Source organism: Mobula birostris, chromosome 23, assembly GCF_030028105.1.
Source record: "Mobula birostris isolate sMobBir1 chromosome 23, sMobBir1.hap1, whole genome shotgun sequence".
NCBI classification, from domain to species: Eukaryota; Metazoa; Chordata; class Chondrichthyes; order Myliobatiformes; family Myliobatidae; genus Mobula; species Mobula birostris.
This window is the reverse complement of record NC_092392.1, coordinates 14356734-14381448: the sequence shown is the minus strand read 5'-3', so window position 1 is coordinate 14381448 and position 24715 is coordinate 14356734. Positions and strand designations below refer to the sequence as shown.

At 41.5% G+C, this 24715-nt stretch overlaps 1 protein-coding gene across 3 annotated transcripts in view; it reads left to right on the top strand.

Annotated features, from left to right (window-relative positions):
* Positions 1–282: 282 nt before the first annotated feature.
* lhfpl3 (LHFPL tetraspan subfamily member 3) overlaps positions 283–24715 on the top strand; it is a 225986-nt gene continuing 201553 nt past the window's right edge. For 2 of the 3 annotated variants that reach the window (XM_072241660.1, XM_072241661.1), the window contains exon 1: positions 1762–2239. In XM_072241660.1, coding sequence (XP_072097761.1) covers positions 1837–2239 — 403 coding nt within the window. In that variant the 5' untranslated portion in view covers positions 1762–1836. Of the gene's footprint in view, positions 297–1761; positions 2240–24715 lie in introns of those variants that run through there. The other variant, XM_072241662.1, reaches the window with a different exon arrangement.

The following is a 24715-nucleotide window of genomic DNA, read 5'->3' as shown; positions in this document are numbered from 1 at the left end:
CAATTCCAAAAATATGATGTTGAATTAAGAGTGTTTGAAGATTATTATATTTTGCCAATTTGGTAAAGGGATAATGTTGATATATTGCTTAAGAGCAAAATTATAGGGATTGGCCATAAAGCAATCTTCAGATATTCCAAGGGTGAATTTCAGTTCATGGAGTCACTGGGGTGCAATGTGGTGCACTACTAGTTATACAGTCAGTGGCCACTTTATTATGAACCTCTTGTACCTAATAAAATGGCCATTGAGTGTATGTTTGTGGTTTTCTGCTGCGGTAGCCCATCCACTTCAAGGTTCGATGTGTTGTACATTCAGAGATGCTCTGTAAACTCTAGAAAATCCCAAGAGATCAGCAGTTTCTGAGATAATCAAACCACCCCATCTGGCACCAACAATCATTCCACAGTCAAAGTCACTTAGATCACACTTCCTCCCCATTCTGATGATTGGTCTGAACAACAACTGAATCTCTTGAGCATGTCTGAATGCTTTAATCATTGAGTTCCTGCCACATGATTAGCTGATTAGATATTTGCATTAACAAGCCGGTGTACAGGTGTACCTAATAAAGTAACTATTGATTGTATAGTACATTTAACATATCAAGGAATACCTAAATATTTCACAAAGATTTTCAAATGATGTTTTTGAGAAGCCAATGGTAACATACCTGCCTTATTTCTAAGTTCTTAAAACTTCTTACCCCACTCCAATAAATTAGAGCACAGCAATCTGGATGAAAACCCCAAATCTGAAGCATCAAAGGTGCTGCCTTTTTGGGCAAGTGATTAAATTAAACCTTCATCAGCTCTCTCAGGGGAATATAAACAAAATAGCAATATTTCAGCAGTATTCCCACATCCTAGCCAATATGATGTGTCTCAAATCAATATTTCCATTAAAAAGATTGGTAAGATTGGTACTTATCAAATTTTTATTTGAGAGATATGCTGCAAGCAAGTTAGCTGTTGCGTTTCCTACATTGCCAAAAGAGGCTATATGCTGTATTTTATTGGCTGTAACTTAGTATGGGGAGTTTCTAAAAAATGCATACGTTTTATTTTTAATTGCCAAATAAATGCATTAGAGCATTGACTAATAGGTTGCTGTATTTCTTTCAGATGCTAAAACACCAGTGTTTACCATCAGACATGGCATCGAAGGAGCATTGATATGGATATAGTAAGGTTGGAATACATGCATACACTAAAACTTAATATATGAAGTACACGGATCAAGGTTTAGAAATGGATTGCATATGGGAATCGAGACCGATGACGCTACAGCGTAAGCTCCTTGGTAACTGTTTATTTTTCTAATATATTGCTCGAAAGATATTTATAATGACTATTTCAATGTCATACAATGGCCGGTGATCGTTTTATTTCAGTTTTGCAAGAACTACATGTCCCAACATACAGCGCGCTTGATAATTTGTGCTTGTAGGCAGTGATGTTCGAAGCACCGTTTCACACCGTCCTTGGTGCTAGGGGCTTTGTAGATCGCAAGCCAAAGACTGTTCTCCACGCTCCAATAATTCTTCAGCACCGGAGCATGAACTGAGTGGCTACCAGAGTGAGGTATGCGTCGCTGATCCACGCACTTTGCACCTACACAGTATGCTCTGTGGGAAGGAAAGAAAATCAGCCTGACGAAAAGAAAATCGGAATAAGAGGTTAAAATCACAGCCCAGAATCATAAACTCCAGAATAACAGAATAATGTCAGATTCGGAAAGACATCAAGTGATGCATTTTGCACCAGAAGGTAATCTTTTCTTGTGAAGATTGAAGATTTTCTCTGTCGAGTTGGGGTGACGATTTGGAATAGCGAAATGTTGCCAGCTCAGGAAGCAGCTAAAATTTATCACACTAATTATGTGAGGAACTCAAGAGCGATCGGTGTTCTGTGGGCTATTTTCACCATTTGTTTTGCTATCGTGAACGTGGTGTGTTTCATTCAGCCTTATTGGATCGGGGATGGCGTGGACACCCCCCAAGCCGGTTACTTCGGGCTTTTCCATTACTGCATCGGGAACGGGCTCTCCCGGGAGTTGACCTGTCGCGGTAGCTTCACTGACTTCTCCACCATTGCGTCCGGGGCTTTCAAAGCCGCCTCTTTCTTCATCGCCACGTCCATGGCGCTCATCATGGGCTGCATCGCCTGCTTCGTGCTCTTCTTCTTCTGTAATACGGCCACAGTCTACAAAATCTGCGGCTGGGTGCAACTTACATCTGGTGAGTGAACACGCAGAGGAGTCAGCACTTAATCACTTCCTCAGTAAATCATAGCGTTGACTCAATGCAAAGACCTTTTTTTTAAGGTCAGCTTTCTTTGCCAGAAATTACATATTCCTGCAGCGAGAACGTTCCTTTCGAAATACATTCATTTTTGATAGAACCTAGTTGTTTTCAGCAGGGTATTTTGTTTGTGGTCAAACTTTACTACATATACAGTAACGGATATAATGGAAAGATAACCGGCAGAAGTAGTCTAGCATTAGACTGTGCATCTTAAAAACAAATAGAAACACTGAAAGAGCTGATGTCTTATCTTGGTATATCATAACACATTTGGATTCCTGATATTTACTGTTCTACAGTACATATCTGGACTATTTTAGAGATATATTTTCTCCGCTTCAGGTGCATTTTCACGTTATTTACAGCTCTGGATCTTTATTAATGACCAAAGCGTCTTTTTTTTCACATACTTCACGCTGAATTTCAGTGCATCTGCCACATAAATAATAGAATGTTTGTGATCATTTTTTGTACCGATTATAATGTAAATTTTTAATCCGTTGCATATTTAACATTTTTGGAATAAAATCCCGATGCCATGAGTGGCACTTGAATAGCAGAAAATCCATGGATATCATGCTTTCTAGTTCGAGTTTATCTGTTTGGATCTAAAGGCAACTCTAAGTACATGAGAACACGACCTGTACTCAGATGGGAACCTTTATAAAAAAAAATCGAATGAAGTGTTACAAGTGACATTCCAGGTATAAGTTTAAGAACAATTTATCTTGTTTAAACATAAATTGGTTCGACCATTCATTTAAGCTCCAAATTTATAAAATATTGCATATCAAATAAACATAATCATAAGAAGATAAAATTTATGTTATATTACATTTATTTGATGGAACTTCATCTAAAAATTGACATTTCAGTTTAAACGTGCTTAATTCTTAATTCATTATTCATTTTTATTATTACAGCAGTATAATTTTTGAGTCAGATATAACAGCAATTAGTCACATCCAGATTAATTAATAAGCAGAACGTTCTCTATGGAAATGCAATGTGGCTCCTGGATACAGGTAAGCAGCTATACTGGCATTTACTGAAACAAAATGACTAGGGTGTATTGATTCCTGAATGATAAGAAATTTGCATAAAGTTCATAAATTATATGCATGTACAATTGAATGTTGAATCCACAAAAGCTTGAAAAACACTTAATTTAATACAATGGGAAATGTAAAGGAATGTTTCTGTGAGGATTTGTAAATAAAAGATTCAGCAATTTAGCAACTACTTTGTTGTGAAGGCTCCATTGTGGAATTTTGTATTGTTCCCCAAAAGTATCCAAAGCTTTTTGAAAGTTTTTTTAAAAAGAAGATGACACTGGCAGACGGGTCAGTTCCCAGGTATTAGGTACCTATTATCCTACAATGATTAGGCTACTGAACAGGCATGGCATGGATAATTCCACTCACAACTCTGAACTGATCCCACTATCTATGAATTTACATTGGATGTTTGTCAGTCTTTATTTATATATTTTTTCATAAATTCTATTGTACTACTTTATTTTTCCCCTAAGTGCCTGCAACAAAATGAATCTCACAGTATTTGGTAACATATACATACTTCGATAATAAATCTAATTTTGACTTCAACTTTTGATACAGAATTAAAGTAGTTGATGAAAGAATTATTGATGAATTAAGGAAAATATTTACTCCAAGAAAAGGTAGGTTCCAGAACTCACCGCCTGCAATATGAGTAAAGGAAGAGACACTCCTTACATTCAGAGGAAGTAGATTAGCGGTTTGCTTACCTGAAGAGCTGTAACTTGTAGGGCCATGATTTAAGAAGTGGGAATTGTTTAAGCAACAGTTTTTGGATAGATGGACATGATTGCCAAATGGGAATTTATGACATAAATGTAGTCTATAATTCTGATGCTACTGAAACAAAGGCATCACACAGATTGTTACTTGCGGAGGTTTAGTCAAGTGAACTGCTCCCTGATCACCCTGCGTAAATATTGCTTCCTCCATAAAGTCTTTGTTCCTCAAACTCCTCCTGCTCCATGTAGCTTCTGCTGACTCTTTCAGTCATGCTGTACCCAGAAAGGAAGACCTGATTTGTGCTATAGCCTTAAAATTATTTTAAAATATTTTCACACCATCCCTTAGAGTTCTACCATTTGAAATCATTTTATAAAGTGGCGGTCAGGTTTTCTACTGTCCTGCAATTTTAAGGTACCTGACAAGCTGGCACTTCACTTTTTGTGTACCTTGCTATAGGCAGCAAGTAATTCATGTCTTGTGTCACTAACATGCCAATCCCATCTTTGTACTTATTCGTGTCTGAGTTGACAGGTGTGAGCTTGAAATTAAGTGCTACTGTTTTCACCTTCACTGTCTTGATATTCCTCCACTCCCTGGTGAAGTGACATTTTTATATACTTAAAATCAGTAAAAAACAATAAGGATAACATTCTTGTGCAGGGGAAGTGGTGAAAGAGATTGATGCTAATGGCAGCTGCATGTTGCAAATCACAAGAAAGCATGTGTTGAAGAGAAGTGGGAAGTGAGGAAGTTGATTGGACACCAGACTGTCAGTGTTGAGCTCTGCGGATGGCTTAACTGCAAGCACAACAATAATAGTAATTTTTGGAGATGATCAAATTCAGCCTACAAGATTTCTAAACTAATCACCCTTATTGTTCTCTGAAAATTATGTGTGTTTTCTGTGTTCTTCTTGAGTAGCGCTTTCAGTGTAGTGAAAAGAATTAAAACAGAAATTTGGTAAATATACTGCATCATAAAAAATCCAAAGCTGCTTCAAAGATGTCTCTAATCCTAAACTGCACTGAATATGTGCATTTCCATTCATGTACTCCTAGGCATGATGAAGTGTCTTACCAATTTGTTTAGGTGTCCACAATATTCTCCACAACATAATTAATCAAGTATTTAATAAGTATGATCGGACTTCTGTCAGAATTAAGTTATGTTTGAAAAGAAATTTGAAGACAATGGAACATTGGCCTAGAAAATATAATGTGTCTGAATATATCTTGTTTGAAAAATGTTTGTAACTTATTGGTAAGATAAAAGTAATTACTTAAATTATATTCCTAATATTTTTAAGAAATAGTTAATGTACAGTTTCTTGAACAAAGCTATTAGTACTTATAGAACCAATTTGCATAAAAGAGAAATTATTTCCTCCATGTATACTTAATTTTAAATATTCACAATTAAAGAAAAACAGCTATGTTAATCAATATGTGAGAGTAAAAACCCACAATTAGGAAACCCACAGAAGTAATTAGGAAATACATGGTATATTCACAGTGCTGCTAGGGTTAGGGTGTTAGCTTTTATTATTTGATGAAAGAAGTCAAGATGCCTTACCACGATTATATAGGCCCTTTCATATGATCACAATTATATAGTGTGACTGCACCTGGAATGTGTGGACAGTCTTCATCGCTTTAGTTTAAAAATAATGCACTTGCCACTGAGGAAGTGTACCAACAATTTCTGTCTACCTCTTTCACTCCCCTTCCTCTTGTTCAGCTCCGAGCCTCTCGTTTTTGTAACCTTTCCCATACCCCCAAATACATCTTCCTCCCTCCCCCTCTCCCCTCCCTCCCACTCCGGATTTCATCCACATTATCCTCACATTTTACCCGCTCAATTCCCCCTTCCCCAACTTGTGCCGTCTGCCCTTAGCCTGCCTCCTAATCGTTCCATTATCGTCTTCCTTACTTAACAGATTCCGATACTGGTAGCCTTTATTCCCACTTATCACCCTCCTAGCTCTCTCCAGCTTCAGCCTCCCACACGACTCCATCTGCTTTCTCTTGTCTGCTTCCCCCTTGCAGCCACCTCCCTCTTTCTCCCACTCCACCCCTGCCGCTGGTCCACCACTCTCAACTTGGCCCTATCTGCCCATCATTCTTCACCCCTCAGCAGTCAGACAGTCTGAAATCACCTCCTGGCTCCAGTCTCACCCCTAACCCCACCCCCTAATCCCTCTTCTTTTCATTGACTACCTTCCCTTTCCCGTCACAGTCCTGATGCTGGATGTTGATCTGAAACACAGTTCCTTCCCCCCAGATGCTGCTCCGCCTATGGAGTTCTCCGTGTGGAATATGTGTTGCATTGATTTACCAGGCTGGTTCCAGTGATGCTGAGTTTGTTAAATGGAGAGAGATTGACTCAGACCATTTAGAAGGAAGAGAGGTGATCTCACTGAAACATACAAAATTCTGTAGCCGGCACAACGAGAGTAAATGCAGAGCCCTTCCACACGAGCCTCGAACTGGGAGATGTGGTCGTACAGTACGTAGCAAGCCGGTGAGCAATAAGTGAAGTGGAGATTTTATTTTTCATTCAGAGTTTAGTGTGATTAATCTTTGGAATTCACTATCCCAGTGGGCTGCAAAGCCTCAGTTATTGAATTAATTTAAATCAGAGACGGATAGATATCTGGGTAGTAAGAGAATTAGGTGTTATGGGGATATTGCAGGAAAATGGAGTTTAGTTAGAAGATCAGCCGTGATTTTGACACCCTACTCCTGTTTCTAGTTCTCATGTTCTTCTAGTTCAATGAAAAAAATGTGATCTAGGTTTGAAAACTCCTCCAAATTTTAAATTAAATTTTAAAAAAGAGTAATTTGATTTCTAGCTCAATAGATGTAATTTGTCTTTACAATATAGTACCTTTATCCCCAACTTAAATGAGAGAACATTATTTCACTAGTTATTTTTTTTCCTCTTCCCACAGCAGCCAGCCTGTACATTCTATAATTGAAGACATCAGTTCAAGACTAAGTTACAAAACTAGGTTCAGACTTCATAAATAATGACTGGTGCAACATTCTGATTAATCACAGGTTATCGCTGATAAATGCTTTCTGAAGCAGCATGACTGATCATTCGAGGAATATATAGGGTAATGCTCATGTCAGCTCTTACAGTTTGGAAACTGATTTTCACCCTTTCAGACTAGGGAAATACAAATGATCAACAGATCACTCCACATTAATAACACTTTTAAGAAAAGCTAGATAAGCCTTTGATTAAAATACACTGAACAGCAACTTCATTTTGAAAGTGTCTGCTGTTTCTAAGCATTTCTGTGGAAATATCATACATTATGATTTATAATCCTATTATCAACACATTTTTGTTCTTTACTGAGCTACACAGATACTGTGAATCCAAAACAAGAACAACGAAAGCACTCAGCAGACCGAGCAGCATCCATGAGGAAGGAATAGAGTCAAGTTACTGGGATAGCTCAATCTGCACAAGGGGTCTCCAGCAGCTTCTGTTTTTGCTTTGAATTTAATTTTAGTGCTTAGTTTCTAAAATTAAAAAAACAACAAGTTAAAATGCTTCTTAAATGTAGTGATGAAGGGTTTGCTGGTTGGTTCAAGAACCGAATGGTTGAAGGGAATGTTCTTGAACCTGGTGGTGTGGGACTTCAGTCTGCTTTACCTCCTGCTGATGGTAGCTACGAAAAGATGGCATGGTCCATATGGTGGGGGTTTTGGTGATGCATGATGCTTTCATGAGGCAGCCCCTCCTGTAGATATCACCAATACTGCAGAGGAATGTGCCCGTAATGCACTGAACACACCATGCCCGTTCCTCCCTCCCACCTCCACACACACACACACACACACACACACACACTCACACTCACACTCACACTCACACTCACACTCACACACACACACACACACACAATCCTCCCAACCTAGGACAGCTCGTCTTCAGCCTCCAGCTTCCAGCTTCCAGCAGACTTGGACTCATAGACGTTGGATCTTCGACTTCCCCAGTGGAATTGCAGAGATTCGCAGACTTGGGCTCTGGCCAGTGGACTTTGACTTCTGAACTTCTTAATTGATTCTCAGGCCTCAATCATTAGCATTGACCCCAAGATCTGCTGATCACTGAACACTAGGCCTCGAACACCAGAATCACCAAAGAAGGGACCCTGAACACTAGGCTTCAAACTCCGGTCACAGCGATTCATGAATCCGGGGATGGGGCGAGGGGGTCAGTGGACTTTGTTCCTTCTGCCCCCATGGAACTCTGACTTTGAAACCCGCTGACCCATGGGGCGGGGTGGAGGGGGTTCACCAGTCCTTGTCCATGCTGGTCTACTGCTCAACAATCCGACATCTGACCACGATATCCCATGTCCGTGTCACTGGCCTTGGCACACGGAGCAGAGGCTTAGACTCCAGTCTGACTTCTAATTCCCCCTCACATCCCTGTCCCTAAATCCTAACCTGATCTCTAATTCCTCCCTCGGTCCCCAAAGCTAATCCTACTAAAAATAAAAAACCTAATAAAAATAAAAACAATAAAAAACAACAAAATCTGAGCCATGACCTTGAGAGAGACTGCAGCTCAGTGCCATTTTGGGAAAAAAAGATAATATCCACTGCTCTGTGGCTTCTTTTGTCCCTGTGCATTCTAATTACTGTACCAGACCATGATACAAACAGTCTGGATACTTTCAACAGTACATCTGTATAAGGCTTATTAGAGTTTCTTATAATTGCATCTATATTAACACCAAGAAATTGAAGCTCCTGATTGTCTTCACCACCGATCCCCCATGTAGACTGACATGTTTGTCGTCCTTCCCCTTCCTGAAGTCAACAATAAGCCGAGAGGTAATGTTACAGATTTGTAGGACCCTGGTCAGACTGCACTCGGAGTACTGTGCTCAGTTCTGGCCACCTCAATATAGGAAGGATGTCGAAACTATAGAAAGGATGAAGAGGAGATTTACAAGGATGTTGCCTGGATTGGGGAGCATGCCTTATGAGAATAGGTTAAGTGAACTTGGCCTTTTCTCCTTAGAGTGACGGAGGATGGGAAGTGACCTGATAGAGGTGTATAAGATGATGAGAGGCAGTGATTGTGTGGATAGTCAGAGGCTTTTCCCCAGGGCTGAAATGGCTAACACGACAGGGCACAGTTTTAAGGTGCTTGGAAGTAGGTAAAGAGGGGATGTCAGGGGTAACTTTTTTACGCAAAGGGTGGTGAGGGTGTGGAATGGACTGCCATTTGTCATATGAGGAGGACCTGCATGCCTAAATGTTCTGTGTATGAATTCTTGTTAAAGTTTCAATTGCAAAAAATGAGATACATTATTACCAGCATTGTGGATTGATTAAAAAGCGTGCGAAAAGCACTGAACCTTTGACTTACCATAAGGAATTGCATCAAATTAAGTCAATAAATGTAGTTAAAATGCTTCATATCTTATAGCTATCTTGGGAAGAGACAAAGTTCAAGGTAAACTTATTATCAAAGTACATATATGTCACCACATACAGCCCTGAGATTCGTTTTCTTGTGGCCATACTCAATAAATCCATAATAAAGTAATAACTATAATAGAATCAATGAAAGACCTCACTAACTGGGTGATCAAATATTGTGCAAAAGATAACGATGGTGCTAATACAAAAATAAATAAGCAATAAATATTAAGAGCATGAGATGAATGATCCTTGAAAGTGAGCCCATAGGTTATGGGAGCAGTTCAGTGATGGGGCAAGTGAAGTTGAGTGAAATTATCCCCTTTGGTTCAAGAGCATGATGATTGAGGGATAATAATTGTTTCTGAACCTGGTGGCGTTTGTCCTGAGGTTCCTGTACCTGATGGCAGCTGGGCCTCAAATGATGGTTGCTGCTTTCCTGTGACAACACTCTGTGTAGGTGTGCTCAATGGAGGGGAGGGTTTTACCTGTGATAGACTGAGCTATATGCACTGCTTTTGTAGGATTTTCTGCTCAAGAGCGTTGATGTTTCGATACCAGGCTGTGATACAGCCAGTCAATATACTCTCCACCACACATCTATAGAAGTTTGACAAAGTTTTAGTTGTCAAGCCAAATCTTTGCAAACTCCTAAGGAAGTAAAGGTGCTGCTGTACCTTCTTCGTAATTGCATTTACGTGCTGGGCCCAGGACAGGTCCACTGAAATGATAACACAGAGGAATTTAAAGTTGCTGACCCTCTCCATCTCTGATAAAGACGGACTCACAGACCTCTGGTTTCCTCTTCCTGAAGTCAATAATCAGCACCTTGGTCTTGCTGACATTGAGTAAGAGGTTGTTGTTATGGCACCACTCTACAAGATTTTCAATCTCCCTCCTATATGCTGATTCATCACCACCTTTAACTCAGCCTATGACAGTGGTGTTGTCAGCAAACTTGAAAATGGCTTTTGAGCTGTGCTTAGCCACGCAGTCATAAGCACAAAACAAGTAGAGCAAGGGACTAAGCACACAGCCTTGTGGTACACCTGTGCTGATGGAAATGTTGTTGCCAATCTGAACTGATTGGGGTCTGCAAGTAAGGAAATGGAGGATCCAATTGCACAAGAAGGTATTGAGGCCAAGGTCTTGAAACTTATTGATTAGTTTTGAGGGGATGATGGTATCGAATGCCCAGCTGTAGTTGATAAAGAGCATCCTGATGTAAGCATCTTCACTGTCCAGATGTTTCAGCATTGATTGAAGAACCAATGGGATGGAATCTGTTGAATTGGTTGGCAAATTGGAGTGGATCCAAGTCACTTCTCAGGCAGGAGTTGATATGTTTCATCACAAACCTCTAAAAGCACTTAATCACCGTGGATGAAAGTGCTTTAATGTTAGCAGCAAATTTCAAAGCCTCTCACCAAGTACATGATCTCAGTGCTTCAATATCTGAAGCCAACTAGTGGATATACTGGTTATCACATTCATCCACAGAAAATAGAACCAATGTTAGAAGCTGTAAAATACCATAATTGATCAACAACTTGAGGAACTGAGTTATGGAGAGAGGTTGACTGGGTTGGAACTTTATTCACTGATGCATAGGAGAAAGAGGGGTTATATTATAGAGTGAATACACAGACTTTTTGCTTGGATTGGGAAATCAAGAACTCAAAGAGATAAGTTTAATAGGAAACAAAGGGGTAACTTCTTCACCCAAAGAGTGGTCAGTTTATGGAAAGAGCTGACAGAGGAAATCGTTGAAGCAGGTAAATCGTTGAAGTATTTAAAAGGCACTTGGACAGGTGTATGTGTAGGAAGGGTTTTGAGGGATATGGGCCAACATGGGCAAATGAGACAAGCTTAGATGGGAATCTTGCTCAGCATAGACCAGTTGGCGTGGAGGACCTGTTTCTGTGGTGCTTGACTCTGGTTCTAACAAAGTATTCCTATGAAAACATCTTTTCCTCTTCTTTTGATTCTTTAACAATATGATAATTTCGAGGTCATTTTTCTTTCATAATATGGCTGAATGATGCTTAGATTTAAAATAGAAAATGCAACAAATAATCAGGCCAAGCAGCATCTGGGAAGGAGAAACAGAATTAATGTTTTGTATTTCCCAGCTCACATTTACTTCATTAATCTGTAACATTTTGCAGCTACTGTAATAGATGTGTCTATTCCATCTTGATCGTTGTTGGTTTGCTGGGAAACAGTATGAAATACATTTTAAAGTACTGTGCTAGTTTCAGAATGAAAACATTGCTTTTTTTTGGATTTTTCTATTTAGAAATTAGTTTATTTACTATTTGATAAATTCTGTGCCAAAAATCGGCATTTTTAATGACCAGGTGTAATTCACAGAACCCAGTGTTGAACTTGGTTCCGTGAACAAGCATCCACAAATTTAATCCATAGTTTGCATCTACATCAAAGCAGCAAATTGCATTTTATCAGGGACTCAACAGTACTGGTACAGTACTCAACAGTACTAGAAGAGGTTCAGCGGGTCCATTGTTGGCTTCGCCGGTTAAGTCCAAGAACAATTTTGGGAGCTGGTGCTGTTGCTGTAACTGTCATTGCTGATAACTAACTGATATAACTGGGCTCAGAACACACACACTCTTACAACTCAAGCATTCTTTTTTATTTTACTTGTGCGCAAGGAAAACAGCATGGGCCTCTATCACCCACACTGTTCTGAGGTCTGAACAGAAAACTTTTTATACAGAATTGTCTCATCGGTTAGGATATTGATCATTGCAAATTTGAATTCCTCACTCACAAGGCGTTGGTGAGGCCTAATTTGGAGCATTGTGTGCAGTTTTGGTCACTTATCTACGAGAAAGATGTAAAGAAGGTTGAAAGAGTACAGGGAAAACTTACAAGGATGGTGCTGGGTCTGGAGGACCTGAGTTATAAGGAAAGATTTAATAGGTTAGGACTGTATTCTTTAGAGCGTAGAAGATGAGAGGAGATTTGATAGAGGCATACAAAATTATGAGGGGTATAGATAGGGTAAATGCCACTGAGGTTGGGTGGGATTACAACCAGAGATCATGGTTTAAGGGTGAAAGGTGAGAAGTTTAAGGGGAACATGACGGGAAACTTCATCACTCAGAGGTTTGTGAGAGCGTGGAATGAGCTGCCAGTACAAGTAGTGCATGCAAGCTCAATTTCAATGTTTAAAAGAAGCTTGGATAGGTACATGGATAGTAGGGATATGGGGAGCTATGGTCCCAGTGCAGGTTGATGGGAATAGGCAGTTTAAAAATGGTTTTGGCATGGACTAGATGGGCTGAAGGGCGTGGGTCTGTGCTGTACTTCTCTATGACTCTACGATCAATCACTGTACACAATAGAGGTGTTAAAAGTCGATCAAAGCTTCAAGCAGACAGCTGATGATATTTTGAAGTTAGTAACGACAATAGATCCTCAGTTGTTGGATATGTTTCACATCCTGCTGTTATGTCGTCTGGTTCCACGCTCCCTATTGAATAAAAGGACACTATGTTTTTGGAAGGCCTTTCTGGAAAGGCCTCACTACAGAGGCCTCACTCCTCTTGCTTGAGTACACATTGCCACCTGTAGTAAGCAGAGGGGTCTCCAGGGGTCTTTCTTCAAAAATCTCCCTTTGACCACAACTGCCCAGGCTACCATTGTCTTACTGCAACTTCCACACTCGCTCCTTGTTGTCCCGTAGAAGACAACATAAATCTTAGTGAATTTCATTCATGCTCAGTGACAGTTTAATCAGGAACTGTTGGCTGTTGATACCAGGGATGTACATATAACACTCCTGGCTGATAGTAGCACAAGTATTACCTCTCTTAGACAACGGAAAGTCTGATGCTAGATGATTTGGGGAGCCACAGTGTGGATTGTGCAACGTAATTGATGTCCTGGTACACGTGCTAAGGCTGTGTTGTTTGCCAGTTTCTCCAGTAGTGCTGGGGCCATGTTAATGGTTTTGCGAGCCAGTCTGGCAGGTTCCTGGAACAGGAATGCTATTATCCAGGAATGCTCAGTTTCCATAATGCTCCTTCGATAGTGGCCCCGCGCTGTGAAACGTATAAGAGTGTGAGTGTGGTACTACGTAGGGCATCCGTTAGTCTTGCGAGACCATGGATCTGTTCCTGGAATGTCTTCACTCTCCAGGGTGCAGGCCTGGGCAAGGTTGTATGGAAGACCATGCTGCAAGTCTCTCCTCTCCACGACACTGATGTTGTCCAAGGGAAGGGCATTAGGACCCATACAGCTTGGCACCAGTGTTGTCGCAGAGCAATGCGTGATTAAGTGCCTTGCTCAAGGACACAACACGTTCTCTCGGCTGGGGCTCGAACTCACAACCTTCAGGTCACTAGTCCAGTGCCTTTACCCCTTGGCCACGTGCCCACTACATAGGGCAGATAACATTTCCTCCATGGATTTGGTTCAGGCCAAGACCCCACTTTAGAAAGGATGCCACTGGCAGCCAGTGATAGGCCTGTTGGCCACACGTCCAGTCAGTACTGTTAACAGGATTCGCAGGGTCACCAGTGGTATACACATCGCCGGTTACTGTTACCCAAATCTAGTCCTGTGCCTTGATGTTATAGTGAAACACTTCACCCCTATTCCCACGTTTCCGTTTTGGAGTGGGGGTGGGGGGTTATGCCATCGTTGTGAGCAGATTGATACTTTACCTATTCTCTAAACAGTCGCACTGGCACGAGTCATTCCAATGGGTAGTGCAGTGCCCTGCTCCTTTTACAATTCTGATGTTCTTATCAAAATGAAACAAGGAATCAAACTCTCTACAATCCAGGCGTATAAATGCATTGACAATCCACCTTCCGAACGTATAGACGCTCTTCAGAGCACACCCAACAACCTGACGGGTTAGTACGACGCATAGTCATAACTAAGGCGAAACTTTATCGGACCATTAGTTTTGTACTATACTTCTGTACTTAGGTAGAAATTAGATGTCCCGATTACCCAAGAGTATAATACATATTGGTTACTTAAACTGTCAAATAGTAAAGACCAATAGTTCAGTCCATTAATCCTTATCATCAAGGTTCTTCTGGCTACCTGCTGCTCCCTGGTTCGGTGGTAGGGCTGGCGCAACCTGCAAGCGTGCTTTCCTTGGACCTTTAAAGTGGTATATGTGGTCAGCAGCACTTGGAATGGACCTCCCCAGCGGGGCTCCAGACAGTTCTTTCCTTGATAGGCTCTTACCAGTACCCAATCTCAGGGCTAGTAGGTCTGACACTCTGCAACTATCAGGATCTTCTGGGCTTCAAGTACCATGATGGGAACATTTAAGAGCTTACGTTAGTGCTATACAACATTGCAGCACGTTTTCACGCATATTATGGATGTCCATCTGTTTAATTGAAAAGGGAGGAGAGACTGCCACAAAAGTATCTCTTGCGTGGGTAGGCCTGCTATGCAGTTTAGAACGCAGCGCATTGCCGTGAGGGCCGGTGGAAATGCTTCAGCTCGGTCTAGTCGCGCAGGTTAGCTAACCTCCACTTCAGCGCCCCGTTCTTTCTGCTGCCCTGTAAGATTGACGTTGGTAAGGGCAGGTGAAATGGTGCTTACACCATAAAGTCCTCATAAAGTTTACCCATAAAGTGAGGACCTTTATCACTTAAGATTTTATTTGAGAATTTATTCCTAGGTTCGGGGATCCCAAACCTAGGAATACTCATAATGAAAATATCATTATCAACAGTCACAAACAGCATCATTTCTCTGAGTTGGATAACTTTTACCGATAGAGATAACAGACACAATAAAGTGCATAATCACAGCCCATACATGTAGGTAACTACATCAAGTCCATTTGAAGATGCACAAATGGATTCCGGGGAAGGGCCCAGCTGCTGCAGATACAGGTAGTGTATTTCAGGATTGTCTCTGGCAAATCACAGTCGCTGCCACTTTTCCTGCTATGGTCGAGAATCTCCCATTTTCGATTATACTCGTTTTCCTTCATAGTTTTGCACATGGTGTGCTTGAGTCCATAAAGTCGTTTTGAGTTACTGACGCACAAGGCTGTAATTTTACTAGTTCATCAAAAGATTTTGGAAAGTACTGGCAGCCTGATCACACTGGCGTGCTATGATCTGCTTTTGCAGCCTTAGCAAGGAGTCAGCTCTTTTGTTCCCTCCAGTTATTTTATGCTTCTCGTTAGTATGAGCCGCATGTTTTTATAACAGTCATTGTACTAATACATTGGAACGCAGGGAAAGACCCATAGTTAGTTCGTCGTGTTTTATCGGAGAGGCGAGAAACCCACGTAGTTTCCCTAATTGTGCATTGGTCATGCGCTAATCCCGAGGCACAACTTGATTCAGTGCACCGGCTGCAAAGATAAAGGCTTTTGTTGAAACAAAAAGGTTCAGCCGCTTGAGCAGCTGTACCTCCTCAGCTGTTATATGATGTGCTTATATCGCCTATTTATTAAACATTTCCACTAACTTTTTCAGTATCAGATCGGAAGGAAAAGCCGTCAAAGAAAAATTTCTCGGGTGGCATTTGACAACGGGCAGAATTAAAATCGTACAAGTTCTGAAGTACAGTTCGGAACGGCTTATTTAACGTAAACTGAATAGTCTATGGTGCCAGTGATGGTGAAGGCGGAAACTAATGAAAAACACGAGAAAATCTGCAGATGCTGGAAATCCAAAGCAAAACGCACACAACATGCTGGAGGAGCTCGGCAGTCCAGGCAACATCTATGGAAAAAGAGTAAACAGTCGGCGTTTCGGGCAGAGACCCATCATCGAGACCGTTATCAAAAGTGCCTTTGCCCGAGGGCATGCATCTTCGAGTCCAGTGTCCTGGATGTCTGCAAACACAAAAAAATACACGGACATCTGCATGGTTACCCCTACCGTCCCGATTCCATGTTTGTTGGATCAGAGAACTGTAAAACCCATTTAGAATTTATTGCACTTTTAAGATAATATCTAAACAACCACGCTGTTCAAAATAAAAATTGCCAGTCACGAGTGTACCATTCGTGTACAAACTGAAGTTTACAGTGAAATTTTAAGAAGTTAATCTGGTAACGATTGGCCAAAATTTGGTCACTGTCCTTTGGTTAAATATAGTACAAAGCTTTAAGTTAAAACAACATACAAATTGCACAGGATAGCTCTTGCAATACCTTTAAAACAATGTAAAATATTGCCCAGAGGCTCTAGTGGATCAGCCCGGGAAGTCTCATACAAATATTGTTCCCATTTCCCTTAATATCGTTAATCCTTTTGGCAATTTTTGTAAAGGCGCGCAATTTTCCTTAACTCTCTCATCTCACACAATTGAAGGTATATGTTTTCCTTTAACTTAGGTTGCAAGTTATTTTTAAAATAACATTTATTAAGATGGGCGTCCTCGCTTGTTGTGTTAATCCGGACACATTTTAAAACATTTACGCACGCGTTCTACATATTCATTGGCATTATTGTTTCTTGCCTGACATTGTTTTTTATAACAACCTAGAGTGCGAGGGAAACATTTTCTTAGAGCTCCTACTGTTTCGGTTCGAGGCATATTAAAATCAACATTTCGCTCTTCCTCTCTGCACCCCTCCGCCTCCATTGTGATACAGTATGGGGACCCGGCGTCTGTGGCAGGGCACCAGCTGATGCCGGTATCACCGAGTACTCGAGAGGCGACACTTGGCGTGAGCCTTGCTGAAACTGTGCCTGGGGAAGGCAGGGGTATAACATTTAGTTCACCCTCTGACTCCGGTGCTAATTGTTTCTCTTCCAGCACTGAGGTAAACACTATTATACATTGCCTGTTCTCTCTCTGCCTTTTCTGTCTTTAGCTTTTAATCACTTTCTCTCATTTTGCAGAATTCATCTAAACATTTTTGCATTTCACACCTACATTTTACAAACACAGAGACCACCTTACAGTCTTCTCACGTTTTCGTTTCTCCAACAACATCTGCAGTCAAGTATTTAGTCCATTCCTTACACTTAGACCATAAGACATTGGAGCAAAATTAGGCTATTTGGCCCATCAAGTCAGCTCCACCATTCAATCATGGCTGGTCGTTTTTTCCCTCCTCAGCCACACTCCCCCGGCCTTCTCCCCATAACCTTTAATGCCATGTTCAGTCAAGGATGTATCAAGCTCTGCCTTAAATACACCCAACGGCCTGGCTTCCACAGCTGCCGTGGTAATAAATTCCATAAATTCACCACCCTTTGGCTAAAGAAATTTCTCCCCATCTCTGTTTTAAATGGACACCCCTCTATCCTGAAGCTGTGCCCTCCTGTCCTAGACTTTCCCACCATGGGAAACATCCTTTCTACATCTATTCTCTCTATGCCTTTCAACATTTAAAAGGTTTCGGTGAGATCCTCACTCATCCCACAAAATTCCAGTGAATACAGACCCAGAGCCATCAAACGTTCCTCTTATAATAAACCTTACATTCCGGAATCATCCTTGTGAACCTCCTCTGGATCCTCTCCAATGCCAGCATATCTCTTCTAAGATGAAAAGCCCAAAACTGTTCACAATACTCAAGGTGAGGCCTCAGCAGTGCCTTATAAAGCTTCAGCATCACATCCCTGTTCATGTATTCTAGACATCTTAAAATGAATATCAACATTGCATTTGCCTTCCTCACCACCAACTCTACCTGCAAGTTAACCTTTAGGATATTCTGCACAAGGACTCCCAAGTCCCTTTGCATCTCAGATTTTAGGATTTTCTCCCCATTTAGAAAATACTCTGCACATTTGTTTCTTCTGCCAAAGTGCATGACCGTGCATTTTCCAAATTGTATTTTATTTGCCACTTTCTTGCCCTTTCTCCTAATCTGTCTAAGTCTTTCTGCAGCCTTTCTGTTTCCTCAACACTACCTGCTCCTCCACCAATCTTTGTATCATCTGCAAACTTGGCAACAAAGCCATCAATTCCATCACCTAAATCATTGATATACAACATAAAAAGAAGTGGTCCCAACACTGACCCCTACGGAACACCACTAGTCACTGGCAGCCAACCAGAAAAGGATCCTTTTATTCCCACTCACCGCCTCCTACCAATCAGCCAATGCTCTAACCATGCCAGTAACTTTCCTGTAATACCATGGGCTCTTAACCTGGTTAGCAGCTTCATGTGTTGCACCTTGTCAAAGGCCTTCTGAAAGTTCAAATATACAATATCCACTGCATCCCCTTTATTTATCCTACTTGTAATCTCCTCAAAGAATTCCAACAGGTTCATCAGGCAAGATTTTCCCTTGAGGAAACCATGCTGACTTTGTCCTATCTTGTCCTGTGCCACCAAGTACTCCATAACCTCATTCTTAATATTTGACTCCAATATTTTCCTAACCACTGAGGTCAGGCTAACTGGTCTATGATTTCCTTTCTGCTGCCTTCCTCCTTTCTGAAAGAGTGGAGTGACATTTGCAATTTTCCAGTTTTTTAACACCATGGCAGAGTCCAATGATTTTTGTAAGATCTTATTACTGCCTCCAGAAGCTCTACCGCTGCTTCTTTCAGAACCCTTGGGTGCAATTCATCTGGTCTGGGTGACTTGTGCACTGTTAGGTCTTACAGCTTTTTGAACACCTTCTCCCTTGTAATAGCAACTGCACTCGTTTCTCTTCCCTTGCACCCCTCAACATCTGGCACACTGTTAGTGTCTTCCACCATGAATACTGGTGCAAAATACTCATTTAGTTCATCAACCCCCTTGTCCCCCGTTATTATTTCTCCAGCCTCATTATCAAATGGTCCTATATCCACTCTCATTTCTCTTTTATTTTTTGCATACTTGAAAAAGCTTTTTCTATCCACCTTGATATTGATTGTTAGCTTGCTTTCATATTTCATCTTTTCCCTACAAGTGATTCTTTTAGTTGCTTTCTGTAGGTTTTTAAAAGCTTCCCTATTCTCTATCTTCTCACTAATATTTGTTTTGTTGTATGCCCTCTTTTTTGCTTTTACACTGCTTTGACTTCTCTTGTCAGCCACAGTTGTACTATTTTGACAATTGAGTATTTCTTTGTTTCTGGAATACATCTATTCCGCACCTTCCTCATTTTTCCCCAGAAGCTCATACGATTTCTGCTCTGCTGTCATCCCTGCCAGCATCTCCTTCCAATTTACTTTGGCCAACTCTTGTCTCATACCACTGTAATTTCCTTTACTCCACTGAAATACTGCTACATCAGACTTTACTTTCTCCCTCCTATCAAATTTCAAGTTGAACTGATTCATATTGTGATCACTACCTCCTAAGTATTCTTTTACCTTAAGCTCTCTAATTGCCTTCGGTTCATTACATAACACACAATCCAGTATAGCTGATCCCCTAGTAGGCTCAACAACAAGCTGCTCTCAAAAGCCATCTCATAGGAATTTAACAAACTCACTCTCTTGAGATTCATTACCAACCTGATTTTCCCAATTGGCCTGCATGTTGAAATCTCCCATGACTATCATAACATTGCCCTTTTGACACACCTTTTCTATTTCCTGTTGTAATCTGTGGTCCACCTCCCAGCTACTGTTGGGAGGCCTGTATATAACTGCCATCAGGATCCTTTTACCCTTGCAGTTTCTTAACTCAACCCACAAGGATTCAACATCTTCCGATCCTATGTCACGTCTTTCTACTGATTTGATGTCATTATTTACCAGCAGAGGTATGTAACCCCTCTGCCTACTTTCCTATCTCTCAGATACAATGTGTAATCTTGGACATTCAGCTCCCAACTACAACCATCCTTCAGACACAATTCAGTGATGGCCACAACAACATACCTGACAAACTGTAATAGTGCATCAAGATCATCTACCTCATTTCTTGTACTCCGTGCATTGAGAGTTAACACTTTGAGTACTGTATTTGCTACCCTTTTTGATTCTGCATCCCTAATGCACTGATACTCACCCTGCTGGCTGCAATTTTGTCCTATCATCTGCCTGCCCTTCCTGACAGTCTTACTGCGCGTTATCTTTGCTTTTTTACCATCCATCCTATGCTGAGTCCCTTCACTCTGGTTCCCACCCTGCTGCCAAATTAGTTTAAACCCTCCCCAACAGTTGTAACAAACCTGCCCACAAGAATATTGGTCCCCTTCGGGCTCAGGTGCAGCCGTCACTTTTGAACAGGTCATACCTCCCCCACCCCCCGGAAAAGATCCCAGTGATCCAACAACCTGAGACCCTGCCTTCTGTAACAGCTTCTCAGCTATGCATTGATCTGCCAAATCATCCACTTCACCGCATTTCTCAACATACTTAATACCTTCTGGTATAAACATGCACACTTACCGGAGTCCTATAGAGATCCGGGACAGGAGACTTGCACATTACATGCAATTTACGCAAGCACCATCAGGACAGCATACACACACACACACACACACACACACGCACACATTTCAGAATTCTTGTTTTTAACAACACATTTGACAAATTTTCCTGTGCATTGTGGGGGACCCCAACTGGGCCCACAGCAACCTTGTCTTTTTTAACATTGCAGCTTTCCTTTATTGGCGACTAGGGTGGCATACTTTGACAATTCCGCACAGGAGGATATTTGCGTTCCAGCAACAGACTCAGTAACTTGCCCACATATCAACAGCCTCAGATTTAGGACTGATCTGCCACTGGGGCTGAGATCCTTTCTCCCACGGAACCCCTAAGTAAATGCAGCTTCCACAGTACCAGATGCCATTCTTCCTGCCAGAAGTCCCTTCCATAATGCCCTGGTATGTCAGTCTCAACAACAATCAGGATCAGAATTAGAATCAGGTTTATTATTGCTGATACACAGCATGTGAAATGTATTGTGGCAGCTGGCACAGTGCAAGACATAACGTTACAATCAGTTAGGTAAATAAATAGTGCAAAAGAGATTAGATTAGATTAGATGATGAGGACACGCAGTCCTCTTTTATTGTCATTTAGTAATGCATGCATTAAGAAATGATACAATGTTCCTCCATGAATGATATCACAGAAACACAAGACAAACCGAGACTAAAAAAACTGACAAAACCCACATAATTATAACATATAGTTACAACAGTGCAAAGCAATACCGTAATTTGATAAAGAACAGACCATGGCACGGTAAAAAAAAGTCTCCAAGTCTCTCGAAATTCCCATCATCTCATGCAGACGGTAGAAGGAAGAAAAACTCTCTTCCTGCCATAAACTTCCAGCACTGCAAACTTGCCGATGCAGCATCCTGGAAGCACCCGACCACAGCCGACTCTTGAGTCCGTCCGAAAACTTCGAGCCTCCGACACCGAGCACCGAGCACCATCTCTGCCGAGCGCTTCGACCCCAGTCCCAGCAACAGGCAATAGGCAAAGCCAAGGATTTGGGGCCTTCCCCTCTGGGGATTCTCGATCGCACAGTAGCAGCGGCAGCGAAGTGGGCATTTCAGAAGTTTCTCCAGATGTTCCTCCGTGCTTCTCACATCTGTTTCTATCAAATCAGGATTGTGCACGGCATCCTACTTACAATACAATATCATTTCAGAGCGGCCGTGCACACTGCATTGCGCCACCATCTTCTCCTCCTCCTCATGAGTCCATGAGGACTAGCAATGTAGTGTTCATGGACCCTTCAGAAATCTGATGGCAGAGAGAAGAAGTTGTACTTAAAACACCGAGTGTGGGTCTTCAAGCTCCTTTACCTCCTTCGGATGGTAGGTAATTAGAAGAAGGAATGATGATTAAGGTGTTTAATGATGGATGCTCCTTTCTGGGGCACCGCAATTTGAAGGTGTCCTCTAGAGTGGAAAGGGACATGGCAGTGATGGAGCAGGCTGAGTTTACAACCTTCAGCAGCCTCGTTTGATCCTGTGCACTGGAGCCTCAATGCCAGGCAGTGATGCAGCTAGTCAGGATGCTCTCCATCATACATCTGCAGAAATTTGCGAGAGTACTTGATGACATGCCAGCTCTCCCCAAAATCCTAATGAAGCAGAGCTGCTGGCATGCCTTCTTTGTGACTGCATCCATATGTTGGGCCCAGGATAGATCCTCTGAGATATTGATGCCCCAGGAACTTGAAGCTGCTCACCCTTTCAACCGCTGACTCTTCTGAGTGTGCTCTCCAAATTTCCCCTTCCTGAAGCGATGAGGTCCAAAGCATGGAGTTGGTTAATCAGACATGGGTCGGCAGTTACTCTCATGAGCACCTTGTTATTTGAAAGTCTTCTACCCGGTTGTCCATTCCTAATTTCCTTTGGGAATGTGTTGGTGTAGTGTGTTTCTTCAGCTACTGCAGTCTTCCTGGTTCAGGTATTCTGCTATTGGGGGAGCGGTTCCAGGATTAAGCCAGGATTGTATATGAATTACAGAGGTAATGTGCAGGTTGGGTTGTTCTTTTTGCCCTTGCCCTCACATTGTCAGAAACATTGACGTGGGAGGAACTGTTGGATAGTCAAAGCTACGTCCTCTGGCAGTTTGTACCTTGTAACTGCCCCCTTCAGTGTGAAATCTTGCTGCTTAGATCTCCTTTAAATTTCTCACCTCTTACCTTAAAACTCTGCCCTCAAGCTTGAACTAGATTCGTCACAGTTCAAAAACTATCCTTTAGCAGTAAGTACATTAGCCCTGAATATGCTTGATAATTCTGCATCTTCAGTGTGTTGGGACAGGGAATTGTAGTGATTCATAGCCCTGAAAGAGATGACATTCTTTCTAAGAGCAACACACAGAAAATGCTGGAGGAACTCAGCAGATCAGGTAGTGTAGAGGAATAAACGGTCAACGTTTTGGGCTAAGACCCTTTATCAGGACTGGAAAGGAAGGGGGAAGAAGTGAGAATTGGAAGGAGAGGAGAGGGGAAGCTGGCAGACGATAGGTGAAATCAGGTGAGGCTTTCTCATTTTAATCTTAAGTGAACACTCTTTCTTTTTCCTGATATCTTGATCTAAATCTGAATCTAAACTAATCTGATCCCCACTCTCCTACCACGTGGAAACATTTTCAGAGTCTTATATTTTTATAAGATTACCTTATTCTTTTAAATCCCTTTATCCTAGGAATCAATCACAAACCTTTTCTGCACTCTCTCTAAGGCAATTATATCCATTTGTATTGAGGCCAAAACGGTGCATATTACTTCTGGCATGATCTCACTAAGACTTGCCTACTCTTACCTTCTATACTTCTGGTTATGAAAGCCAATATTCTATGTGCTATTCTAAGTTGTTACTTCCCATCTCATTTCCCACATCTCCTATTTGAAGACATTCAGGTCTCTCTGAACACTTGCATTACTTAGTCTCTCATAATCACTCTTTAATTACTTTAAGGATCTGAGTGTTGCCAACATAGTTAACATTTATTGCTCAGCCCTAATTGGCCTTAATAAAATGGCAGTGAGCCACATGAACCACTGAAGCCTTTCTAAGGAAGGTAATCCTACAATGCTGTTGTGCAGGGAATTCCAGGGTTTAAACTCAGTGGCCTTATATTTCCCAGACAGGATGGTGTGTGAGTTGGAAGATACCTATAGGCGTTGAACTTTTATGCCTGCTGCTCTTGAAGGTAGTTTGTTTGGGAGGTGCTATTAGAGTAGCCTGGGCAAGTAATTGGACTGTATAGCGGTCACTGTGCCCCAATAGTGAAGGGAATTTAATTTTTTGGTTAGTGAATGAGATGCCAATTAATTCTGCAATTTTGTGCTGGATGGTATTGAGAATCTCAAAGAGTTTTTGGTGTTGAATTCATCCAAGCAAACACAGAGACTTCCATCACTAACATTTGTACCTTGTAGATGATAGCCCTTAGTGTGTCAACATTTGCAATACTCTGCAAGATACTCAGCCCTCAAAGCCCCTTGTAGCCATTGGATTATATGGCGAGCACAGTTGTTGACTTTCTGGTCAATGGTGTTCCCCATCCCCCCCCCCCCCCCCCCAGATATTGATCTCAGTGGTGGTAATGCTACATATCCTGTGGCACTTGACACTAATCCTCATAAGAAGCTATTAGGGCAAAGAGGTGAATTTATAAGAAACTTTTGAAAGAAGAAAGTATTGAAAATGCAGCATCATTTAGGAAGTGAATATGAGTGCCTAGGGCCAAGTCATGAGTTATCAGTGGTGATGTAGCACAAATGAGGATATGCAAGAGGCTAGAATTGGGGAATCATGGGAAATATCTGAGAATT